This window comes from Lathamus discolor, chromosome 2 (assembly GCF_037157495.1).
Source record: "Lathamus discolor isolate bLatDis1 chromosome 2, bLatDis1.hap1, whole genome shotgun sequence".
NCBI classification, from domain to species: Eukaryota; Metazoa; Chordata; class Aves; order Psittaciformes; family Psittacidae; genus Lathamus; species Lathamus discolor.
The window spans coordinates 40,698,694-40,711,511 of record NC_088885.1 but is presented as its reverse complement, the minus strand read 5'-3'; the positions used below and the strand labels follow the sequence as shown (position 1 = coordinate 40,711,511).

General features: G+C 38.3%; 1 protein-coding gene across 1 annotated transcript in view; it reads left to right on the top strand.

Annotated features, from left to right (window-relative positions):
* DNAJC1 (DnaJ heat shock protein family (Hsp40) member C1) overlaps positions 1–12,818 on the top strand; it is a 112,282-nt gene that overhangs the window by 85,597 nt on the left and 13,867 nt on the right. The window contains exon 9 of the mRNA XM_065666552.1: positions 10,636–10,755. Coding sequence (XP_065522624.1) covers positions 10,636–10,755 — 120 coding nt within the window. The remainder of the gene's footprint in view (positions 1–10,635; positions 10,756–12,818) is intronic.

Here is a 12,818-nt window from a genome sequence, read left to right as displayed (position 1 = left end):
AGCAGAGTTTTACTTTAAATCTGGTATTTGTCTGTTGTAACCAACAACAGTAATTGTAGGTGCCAGTTACCTTCTACTCCTGTAGTTTTGAGGGGAGATTACTGAAGAATTCTTCCCAAAACTGCTCCTAAATACAAACCAGGATGTTGTAATTTGTTACTTCATAGTTCCTTAGTGGCTTAGTTCTTTACTGTGGCTGATTGCTAGGTGCCCAACCAGCCGCTCTTTCACTGCTCCTCCTCAACAGGGCTGGAGGGGAAAATAAGGTGAAAAAGCTTGTGAGTCAAGGTAAACGCATGGCGATCAAGTAATCAATTACTGTCACAAAGGAAACAGACTCAACTTGGAGAAAAGTATTTTATTGCCAGTTAAAATAGAGTTGAATGGTGAGAAACAAAGACAAAACCTAGAACACCTTCCTCCTGCTCCCCTTCAAATTGAAGGCTCCACTTCACTCTGTCTTTCCCAGTTCTTCTGCCTCTTTCCTGCTCCCAGTGGCATGGAGGGTATGGAGTATGGGGGGGTTTGGTCAGTCTCTGATAGTTCCTTGCTGCCAGTCCTTCCTTCTCCAGCATGGGTCCTTCACAGGCTGCAGTTCTTCAAGATAAACCTGCTCCGGTATGGGTCATCCATGGCTTGTAGTTCCTTCAGGGAATATCCATCTGCTCCACTGTGAGATCCTCTATAGGCTACAGTGTGGATGTCTGCTCTAGCGTGGTCTCCCCCATGGGCTGCAGGGGAATCTCTGCTGTGGTGCTCCCCCTCCTCTCTTTGGTGTCTGCAGGGCTGTTTCTCACACTTTCTCTCACTCCTCACACTGGTGTGCAGCACTTTGCCCTTCTTAAATACACTTCCCCAGAGGTGCCACCAGCTTGGCTGATAGGCTTAGCTGTCTCCTGCAGTGGGTCTATTGGAGCTGGCTGTGACCCACACAGGGCAGCTCCTCACCTGTTTCCAGAGAGGCCACCCTGGCTACCAAAATCTTGCCCACAAACACCTGATAAATTTCTCACTTTTCCTCTCATATTCCTAAGCATTTTTCAATAAAATCCTGAATTGGTATCATGCTTTTTGCCTCCCCTGCTTTTCCAGGTGATGTGGCTTTAACCAGATGACCATTCATATCAGTGATTAGTCATTAACAAGGCACTATTTTAGAGCAATTTCAGCTCTGTTCAGAAAATATTTTTATTGAACTAATTTAGAGATGCTTTTTAAGGTGTTCTTGTTCTGCAAATCTGAAAATTACTGCTCAGAATTGCCTTCCCCTAAAGATTCTTTGTGAAGAACTGGAGTACTTTCACAGAAAAACAATATTATAAACTGCCCTTGGCTCTGAATTCTCAAAGTAGGAATAACGAATAAGAAAGGGGAGGAAAGGTCAGATCTGAACAGCTTTTTGTAATTTGGAGATTTACATGAAAAAAAGAAAGAAAATAGACACAAAGAAAATCTGTAGGAATTACTCAGGGATGGGAAATGGTATCTACTGATACTTGGAGAGTGACCTTTTAACTTAGGAGGTGCCTTCATGGGAGAAACTAACTGTTATTAAAGGACCATTTGGTCTGGGAGGAAGACACAAAAGGGCCAATGGCTGGAAGTGAAAGCTGAAGACATTGGAATCAATGCTCTATAAAAGCAATCATCTTGAGAATATAGCTCATCCAGCACTTTGTTTTTAAGTCACTGTTTGCCACCTTTTCTGTTGGGTGTCTGATTACTACTGTCTTTTGAGTATCTGCAGCTTTCTGAATGTAGTCATAACTTTAGATGACTTCCTGCTTCATGTAGCTGGCTCTTTGCTTGATTTATATTCACTTCTCACCCTCCTCCCCTGCTTTTTGTCAGTCTGTCACAACACAAAATTTTCAGTCTTAAGTTGTGGCTTATTATAAGTCAAGGAGTAGCCTGGCAGCACCATGTAATTCTGCACAAGGTGGTGATGAAAAACTGATTATTCACTCAGGCTTCCTGCTTTGGTTAAATAAGCAGTATATATAGGTACATATAGATGTACAGTTTAGGAGTCAGGAAGCTGAATAATTCCTTTTCAACCTGTGAAACATATTTGTTAATAAAGATTTTAGTTGATGTTTCTGAATAAGTGGCAACTGGTTTTGCTTTCCCAGAAACATAGGGGAGATGTTTTATCGACATTATACAGTTATGGACTTATTTGCATTTTGGTTTCTAATATTCTTATACTCTCAAAGTAAAATCATGTTTTGGGACTTTTTTTGTAGTGTTTATAAATCATCTGTTGACATGCATTTAGGAGGGATTAACAGTCTGCTTGAAGTTTAAGAAAAGTTAAAATTGTACCCAGTGAAAGAATCTCAAATATACGCATTTTACTGGAATTAAGTTATTCTTGTCTCAAACTAAAAAGTGAAGATAGCCCCTTAATTGGAGGGAAAAAGCTGCAGAAAGGGAAAGGCTTATGCAAAAGAGCATAAGATTTGCAAGTCAAATGTAAATCCAAAATAAGGTAAGCCCAAGACCAAATAATTCTTACTTTTTAGTAAGAAAATAAATGAAGGAGCACTGTCAAGGGTTTTGTTGAAGTAGTGGATGATCAAAATATCAAGCAGTTTCAAGAAGATGCTAAGGCTAAAAGTCCTTTTCACCCATGTTTACTACAAAGGAGTTTAGGGAGTTTTGACATCATGTGTTGAATGCAAGTGGAAAAGGGAGTGTTTTAGATTGAAGCATTCATTTGAAGTTGATAAATAAAAAATTGCTTGGAATGATGGTCTTCACCATTAGTTGAACCTAAATCAATTTAATACTGCTGTTAATATTTTAGCAATTATACTTAAATGAGCCTTGAAATGAGAGATGGAAATAGTACACCAGTTTTTGAGCTTCACTGAGAGTTCTGGCAAGTGCAGGCTGGTTAGCATGAATTCCATAGTGGGTAAGTTTTTGAAATTATTAAAGGAATGATACTGTTAGATGCGCCAATTTTAAAATAATAGTGAAAAGTCAGGGTGAATTTAAAGAAAAGTTACGCCGCCTTATTAGAGCTTGGGTTTTATAAGGCTTTTGGCAGGATCTGTCAGCAAGGCTTCTTACAGAGACAAAGTAATGGTAAGATGAAAGGGAAAGTCCTTAGAGTAATGCTTAGTTAAAGAGCAGGAAACAGATACATTTTTCTAATTGCAAAATGTCATTAGAGGAGTTTCATGTATATCTGCAAGGATCTGTTCAGTACTGGAAATGGTCTACAGTGTGGTGAATTGCAAGGGGTGATGCAGAATTATGCAGGGCAGCACTAATTGAAATGTCTGTGAAATCTTCATTCTGAAACAGGCGAGGTCTAGAAAAATCTCTCCTGAGGAGTTCTGTGCTTTCCTACAGACTGTCCAACTGCAGAAAAATTTTCAGCTGTGTTTGTAATTAAAGAAACCACGCTGCTTACTGGTGGAGATTTGGGCTTGGTTATTTTTTTTGTGGGGGGATTGGTGGTGTTGGTTTTTGTTTTGTTCTTCCATCTGTATTATACAGAGAGCTGTAGAGCAGGGCAGAAATATGTTGGACTGAAATGAAAAAGCAGCAGAGTATGCTGAGAAGTGAGAAACTGAATGTGTGTAGAAAGCCAGCTTACAATGTTGATTAAGAGCAAAACTGGGATGAGGAGAGCAAACATCATCGGCTTTGTAACAGAAATGGCTTTAACTTCTTGCTTAGGAAATCACTAATCTAGGTTGAGGGCAGCTGCAAGGGAAAGAATTCCTCAGTCTGAAACATTTGCTGCTGCATGTGGTAGAAGACCTGATGCTGAAGTAGATGAAACTTCATGCTTCTGTTCTTAGGTTCTTACTCTTCCTCTAAGAGCTGTTGTCTACTTATATTATGTATATTGTTTAGTATTTCAGTGATTTTAATGCTGAAGGCATTCCTGTGTAAGGAACAGTATAAACAAAAATTATTATGGTTAGATTATTATCTTGACAAGCTTCTAATTAAAGATAATTAGTTGTATCTTTATATTTACATGTAGGTGCTTTGAAAAAATCTAAAATTAATCTCTAATGTTCTTTTAGACCTATGTAATATATCGTTTAAGATTAAATTATTTCCGTTACTGGGGCCATAGGATATGCAGCCAAGAGTTCAAAGAAAATTTAAGGATTAAATAATTCAGTTAACTGTTTTATTTTCTTGGGTATCTGAGAACTGAAAAGGAAAATGTGTCATTCTGTTTGTTAAGTTGTCAGTGGAATTCAGGGTTCTTTACAGGCCTGTACATCTCTTTGAGGACAATTATCCAGAACTGAAATAAAGAATAGAATTAGTAAGCACCGGGTAAACAGCTTGCATGGGGTCCTGAAAATGTTCTTCTGTAAAGTGAAGTCTGCCTTAAACCCTCTGGGCTTCATAGAAGGATTAACAAATAGGCAGGGAGAAGGTTATCTGATTGATAAAGTCTGCTTGGTTTTCCAGAAGGGTTTAACAAGGCTTGTAAGCTTATAAGGAAATAAAACAGTCATAGGATAAGAGGAAGGATAAATTTCCCAGATAAATAATTAGTTAAAGATGGGAAATGGAGGCAGGAACAGCTCTTTTCAGTAGAGCAAGGTTAGCAGTGAACTTCAGCTGAGTTTCTGCTGGGAATTGTGATGTTTAGTGTATTCATACAGTATAACAGAAGTTCTAACATGGTAAAAAAGTTAGCCTTAAGGTGAGTTTATCAACGATAGTATAGTTTGGAATAGCGAAGGTGAGAACTGACCCTGAAGAACTGCAGAGTGATCTTAAGAATTTGACTGCTTGGGCACTAAACTGGCAGAAAAAATCCCCAGCATTTAAATACGAAGTGATGCAAATGTTGATACAATGAATGATTGTCCTATCTTCATGCACAAGATGATGAGCTCTGAGCTACCCTTGAGGAGTGAGATGTTAGGAGTTACCAGTACTGGCTTCATTGAAAACATTGGCTCATCCCAAAACCCAATGCAAATGTTATAAATTGTTAAGAAGGGAATAGTGTGCAACTTCCTAAGAAGATGATGCTGCAGATACAGAAATTTTACGTAGTTTGGGGGAGACTGGAAAAAACATTGAAAGACAGATTCACGGGGAGTTACTAAATAGATAAAATAGCCTAGAGAAATTTCTTGAGCAGAAACCAGTTGGAGTCTGGGAAAATACTAGGATAAAAGTATAGGAGACCTATATGCTTGCCTGCCTTTTATTTGGTATCTGCATATGGTTCCTGTTTTTTTTCAGAGCGGAGTAGGACTGGAAAGGGTGAATGATAAACATAATCTTTTTTGTTATCACAAAGTATATAGTAAAGTTTTCTACAGCTGCACTTGCCTAACGCAAATAATGAGCTTACTGGCCTACCTTGACCGTTGCTCTGAAACAGTATAGCTGTCTTTGTTTTTGTTGGCTCACTTAATAAAAACGGTACTCATGGAAGCTGGATTTGAGCAAGAGCTTTGAAGGGCCAAAGGATTATATGAACATGTGGCTCTGAATATGACTTCATGTCATTAATAACCTTTAGCAGATCTTCAGAGCTTCACAAGAGATCTGCAGCAGATCATTAGGGTTCAGCAACATCTAGGTGTGTATTAGACTTGATAAAGCAAGACTGGCTTCAGACTTCTTACAGATAAAGCAAAAAAATTGTAAAAATATAGAATATTATAAGAAAAATAAGACATTATGGACCAGAAATCAAATAATGAAAACTTTTACATTCTATTTTTCCAGTAACTGGATAGAAACACCACTTTCTTGTTAGTTGAATGTTTCCTGATTTGCAAAACTGTCTGGGATTTTACTAGGACCCTTGCTCTACAAATATTTGCACAGATACTTTTAAATAGATGCTGCCTCATGGTTTATGTGCAAGATTGTGGACAAGACATGCTCAGATCAGTAAATCACCAAAATTAGATGAAGCAGAGTCCTAGCCAGACTGAAAACATTAGCCAAACTTCTTATATGCTCAGATCAGTAAATCACCGAAATTAGATGAAGCAGAGTCCTAGCCAGACTGAAAACATTAGCCAAACTTCTTATATAACAGTGATTTCAATTGAGTCTACTGTATATTGATGACAGGAAAAAATGGTCCAAACTTAAAATTTAATCTGAAAAAAAAAAAAAGTAATGATCTCATATTGTCAAATCAACATAAATAAAAGTTTCTTCATGAACTCTCAAATACTAACCACTTCCCGATTTTATCAGTAAGAGAATATGTGGTTTTATGCTTATTAATGTTAACATGTCTAAATAAGTCAGACTGTTTTCTTGAAGTGTTTTATTGTCTAAAAAATCTTCTTTTAATGTAATTGAAAATAGAGTTGCTCATATTTAAAGGAAAAAATCCCAAGAGTGTAAAACGCTGTTGTGCTAGAAGAGGTAGTACAAAACTGCAAAGTGCAGATACATGTGTAACAGTGATGCCACACAATGAACCACATTCATATTTCTTTTCTACAGAAGGTGCATAGTGTTTGAATGAACTAATCCTTCAATATTGGCAGCTATGTATAATAAACCATGTTAGAGGATTATTATTTATGGGAATGCTATGAATTTTTTATATCTACACTTGTAGCTTATTTTCATTTTAAAGACTTTAGACCATAACTCTGTACTTTTAATTTTGTATTCAGTATGGGGAGTTAATCCCAGAATGGGGCTTTTTTGATGCAAAATCTGAATGCTTGTGTAGTAACAACAGCTGTCCCCTCACCATGTGGTGTCTTCCATTGCTTTACTGTAGAGATGAATTTTGGCCCAGTGTTTCAGTAATATTGGACACACATGGTTTTAGGTGACAAAGCAGTATGTTTATGCATTCATTTGACTCTCACAGTTACAGTTGGCTACAGATTAGAACAGGGAGAATACATTCACACCATGACCACCCTCGTAGCTGCTTGTAGTAGCTGGATCACAGTAGGCGCTGTTGCATCTAAAGACACAATTAACTGTTGCTGAGGAATTACAAATTCACAAAAGCTCTTTTACGTCTTTGTAGTTAAGAGTGGATTTTCTAAAAGCTTTCTCAAAGATTTTCCAAGTTCATAAATGTTTTAAGATCTTCACATTCTGAAATTATCATCAGCTTGAAATAAGATTAACAAGTTGATATTTTAATGTAGCTGATGAATTCTTGTGCTGTGAATTAGCTATGTAATCAGCTACACATCCACAGAATAATTGTAATCTTGTCTGTTATTTAGGAACATAACCTTATGAGTTTTGTTATATTTACAAATTGTTGGTAAAGTTGTAAGCACGTAGGAAAATCAAAGGTTACTGAAAAAGCCTGAAAATAAAACTTACCAGAAAGCTTCCGATGTCTGCACATCACTGAAAAGATCATCTTGATTTCCGTGTGTAATTGCTTAGATATGCTTTGGTTATGGTAAGAAAGAATAGCTGTGAATTTACTTTTTAAAAAGTAAGAGAAAGAAAGAAACAACACCTCCCCCTACCCCCAAAACCACCACCACCAACAAATACCTATAAGAGTTTTAATAAAAATTAGATACAAAATTATAGCAAACTGCATATTAAGGCTATTTTTGAGGTGTGAAATCTGATTACTTTTTAAAGAAAAGACTGCTTAGATTTTTGGGTTATTTAAATTCCAGCGATGAAAATGATTCTAACTAGAAGGTTAAATACCCCAAATCTTCCCTTCTAAAAATTTCTTAGAAATATTTTAGTATAAAGTCTATGTATAGATAGAACTAATATATGAAGTATATTTCATTTTTAATGCAATAAAAGTAATAATGTGATTGTGCAATGTGGGGACTTTCTATGTATCTATCATTTCTTCTGTAGGCCAGAGTGTAATTGTATGATAATGCATATATTGTATGTGTGATATCTCTCACATGCACACACATTATTTAAGCATCTTGCATTTGAGTCATCATAGATAATTCATTTTATACTTGTATTATAAACTATCCGAATATGAATGTCTGAGGCTTTCAGCATTGAATAAAGGACTACATGGATCCAAACTAGGACGACTGATGAAATCCTTGCTACTATTGGCTATTATTTACTGTCTTTTAAGTGGCAGGTTGTATTTATGCCAATTTATCTGCTTCAGGGAACACTCTTGATAGCAGAACAAAGTGAATAAAAGTAGTTTGCTTTGCAAATGAATGCAAATGGTGGAGCCTTTCGGGAAGCCCTTTAACAGGAGCGATGCACTTTGATTATGAGTGAAGCTGCCATTTGGACATGGTGAAAAGAGCACGCTTGAACCATTGATTGGGGGAGACAGTAAAAAGTCAGGAAGGGCCCCGTTAAGCTTGCAGTGCGGCAGGCGGATGTCAGTGTGGTTAGAGCACAGTGGGAGAATGACAGGCAGGATTAGTGTCAGGGAGAAGCTTTGCTGTAGTTGTGGAGATGGTCCCTGGGGTCACTCACCTCTGACTGTTGTTCTGTCCTGATGGCTCTGTAATGCAAACCACTTGATACGTGCCTGTTCATTATCGGAAATGGTGATTAGAAGAGGTATGTCATAAAGAATTTCTTAAAAATAAATAAAATGGCAAGCTACTGATGGTAACAAAGATTCGGCTCTGCGGTCACTGGCTAAGATGCTGCAAATGTCAAAGATGGTTACTCCGTGTTGCCTGCTGAGGCAAGTGTGATTTGATGCCTTAAACTGTTCTAATTGTGGGTTCCTTGCTTTGTTCACTTTTATATGGCTGTTATGAAGACAGTTATTTATAACAGATTACTTTGTGTCTTCTGGTTATGGGGTGGTACAAGCATCCGGTTTGGTTTTGTGGCATAACTGTGCTTCTGTGGGGAAGGGGTGTTGTGTAATTGTCTTAATGGAATATTCGAATCAACAGATTTCATTCCTGAATCATCCCAGAATGCTAAAAACACAGGACAGAAAGCTAAAATGACTGTTCTATTTAGAGGCTTTTTAAAACATAAAAATGAGGACATTTTCTTTGGTTTTGCTGGAAAAAATCTTACATGTACAATTAACTCAATATCTGAAATTTTGCATCTTAAACTGTGGTTTAATCATAGAATTGTTTAGGTTGGAAAAGACCCTAAGGTCACTGAGTCCAATCATTAACCTAGCACTGCCAAGGCCACCACTAACCCATACCCCTAAGCACCACATCTACATGTCTTTTAAATATCTCCAGTATGGTGACTTCATCACTGCCCTGGGCAGCCTTTTCCAATGCTTGACAACAGCTGTCAGTCAGCACCCCAGGCCCTTTTCCTCTGGGTGACTTTCCAGCCACTCTTCCCCAAGCCTATAGCGCTGCATCGGTTTGTTGTGAGCCAAGAGCAGGACCCAGCACTAAACTTTGTGGAACCTCATACACTTGCCTCGGCCCATTGATCATCCTGTCCAGATCCCTCTCCAGAGCCTTCCTGCCCTCCAGCAGATCAACACTCCCACCCAGCTTGGTGTTGCTGCAAATTTACTGAGGGTGCACTTGATCCCCTCATACATATCACTGATAAAGATATTAACCAGAACTGGCCCCATAACTGAGCCCTGGGGAACACCACTTGTGGCCAGTCACAACTAAATGTGATGCCATTCACCACCGCTCTTTGGGCTCCCATCCCCTAAGCAGGTCACCCTGTCATAGGAGGAGATCAGGTTGGTCAAGCAGGACATCCCTTTCATAAGCCCATGCTTCAGGCCCAATTGCCTGGTTGTCCTGTATATGCCAGGAGATGGCAGTCAGGATGTTCTGCTCCATAACCTTCCCCAGCACCAAGGGCAGGCTGAGAGGCCTGTAGTTCCCTGGGTCCTCCTCCTGGTCCATCTTGTAGGTGGGGGTCACATTTGCTAACCTCCAGTCAACTGGGACCTCCCCAGTTACCCAGCACTGCTGAGAAATGATGGAAACCGGCTCTGTGAGCACTTGCACCAGCTCCCTTGATACCCCTGGGTGGGTGGATCCCATTCAGCCCCAAAGGCTTGTGTGTGTCTGAAGAGGTGTAGCAGGTTACTGAGCATTTCCCCTTGGATTATGGCAGCCTCATTCTGCTCCTTGTCACTGTCTTCCTTCTCAGGGGGCTGGGTACCTGGAGGGCAACTGATCTTACTGCTAAAGACTGAGGCAAAGAAAGCATTAAGTGCCTTGTCCTTTTCCTCATCCTTTGTCACATCCCACCATCCAATAAAGGATGGAGATTCTCCTTAGGCCCTCCTTTTGTTGCTAATATATTAAATATTTTTTGTCTTTTATAGCAGTAGCCAGATTAATGTATACTGGGGCTTTAGCCCTTCTAATTTTCTCCTTGCAACCCCCCATAATCTTTAATAAAAGTGTTATTGATTTTTTTTTTGCTGCATTTTATATTATGTACACTGTATAAATGTTGATAGAAATTAAATGTGTTAGTCTATATAATACACAAAATGCTTTTTCTGAACATTAAGGATTTTTATTATTTTACTGGTAGTCTGTTGGCTTTATGCATTTTTGGCAACAGCACAAGGAGACAGTACCCAGATACTTGAAGCTATTGATTACTTTTATTACATGATTTGATGAATTCATTTGAAGATTATTTTTTTCACTATATTACCTCACACAAATATGTCCAATATCCCAGCGTAATGAATGTTTTACAAATGTTTTACAGGCACCTGAATGGACAGAGGAGGACCTCAGCCAGCTGACAAGAAGTATGGTTAAGTTCCCAGGGGGGACTCCAGGTCGATGGGAAAAGATTGCTCACGAATTGGGTCGATCAGTGGCAGATGTGAGTTCACTCAGATTTGCATTGTATAGAGAGTGACAAACCAGAACAAGACGGGCAGTGTAGAAGGCAGACGTATATGGGGGCCGACATTGTCTTTTGTGAGAGGCTGCAGTCCTTTTAGGACCTGGAAGTGAACCATTAACTGACTATTCAAGAAGCAGATGTGGAGGGAGAGACTGGCTCACAACTAACAGCTGTAACTGATCAGCTGGATGGGGGATTCTGGTGCTTACAGACTTGAGCTACTGTAACCCAATAACAGGAAAACAATGCGCTTCAGGTTTTGTAGCAACTTCCTTTCACTGAGCGAATGTTTGTGTGATTTGGTTAAAGATTACATTTCTGTTTCAAGCCAGTCCTTAAAAAATGTAGATGAGCTAATGGTGTTTAGACAGGTGGTTTCCATTAATTAAACTGAAATATTTTTACAAACTTTAAAACAAGTTCTACATATGATACTATTTCAGGCCCTTTTCCTGGATTATAGCATGGTTAATAATGTTGTGTAAAATGATTAATAGCCTTGTTAATTCATATTTTATAGTATTGTACCAGATATCAAAGAAAGCTTGTACTTAAGGATTTTAAGTGTTATGATCTTAAAACCCTTAGGGGCTAGGCTGTAAAAGACTTTTCCTTTTCAAGCAATAGATCACTAGAACATGATGTAGTGTCTGCTGAGGACCATTTGAAAGCCCTTTCAGCTGACCCTATTTTATAGGCTCTGTAGGGGTTAATGAGAATAATGTTTAAATCTGTTGATGTACATTTTGAGATTAGATGTTCTTTATTTATTGTATTTCAGGAATTATCTTAAATAATGGGAAACAAAGCCTCTGGCTAGAGTGAAATGTAACACGTTATAGCCACCTGGGCAATTTACTTATATCTTAAATGGTTTATTTACCCCTATTGGTATCATCACAAAAAGACACTTTTAGAGGTTATTTTTAAAGATTTAATGCATCTATACAGTTCGGATACATACCAAAAAGACAAGCCATTTGCATTCTTACGATTTTAGAACAACATACATTATTTGCAAGTAAGTGGGTGTAAGCAAGAACTTACTAACCTGTTATGCAAATGAAATTCTGCCTTTTTTTGTTTATCCTGTTTAGTGTTATTTTACTCCTTGCAGTATTCATACTACTGTAGTGCTTTATTAAAAAGGTGCTACATTTTGCTAAGCAGATATTAACAGCAAAAACATTTCACATGGCTTGGTAGTATGCTGTGTACATGGGAAAGATGTGAGATTGCTTTGGAGAAACTGATTAATTTGCTTGATTCCGACAACACAGACATGTGGAATGGTTCCACATATACCGATCACAAACCTAAAACTGTCTTAAGCTGTCTTTTGCACCCATTTGCTGCTTTATTCCTTGATGCAGGTGTAAAAACATTCTTTATTAAGAAACCTTTGCATAATATATTTGGCCACCATATTTGCACACATCCAGTACTGGAAAGAAAGAGAGAAGCCTTGAGCAACATGTTTTGGGGTTTTTTTTCAGTGAATTGGAAACAGAAATGAAATGGGTATGTTCTAAGAGCTGTCATTTCCTATATGAAAAAAAGGAGTTTCCAGGTTTTTTTCTGTGGAGAAAGGTCTGAGTGTAATGCTTTTTACTTCCATTGACCTCCCACTATGTGATTAATGTAAGTGTTCTCCACACAAGTTTTTATTTCTCTAAAAATTTCTGACTGCTGACAGTGCTAGGTCAGCTTTCCTGACACAGGCTAGTTATTAGAGTGCTGCTACTTTTGCAGTGATTAGGTTGTAAGAGGAAACGCAAACAAAAACATCCTGGCACCTTCTCTGGATCTCAGAGACGTGGAAACTGGGAACTACCTCAGATACATCCATTCAGCTGTTGAACAAGATGGACAGCTTATCCTGTTGAGGATGACATAGAATGGTCATCTAAATTTACAGCAAGGGTTCTTACTTTGCTTGGGCATCACCACAGTTAAAGAAGAAACATTACACTGAAGCTGCAGAAAAATATGGTTTCGTTAAACTTTGTGCACAGGAAAAGAGGTGCTTGCATGTGCAG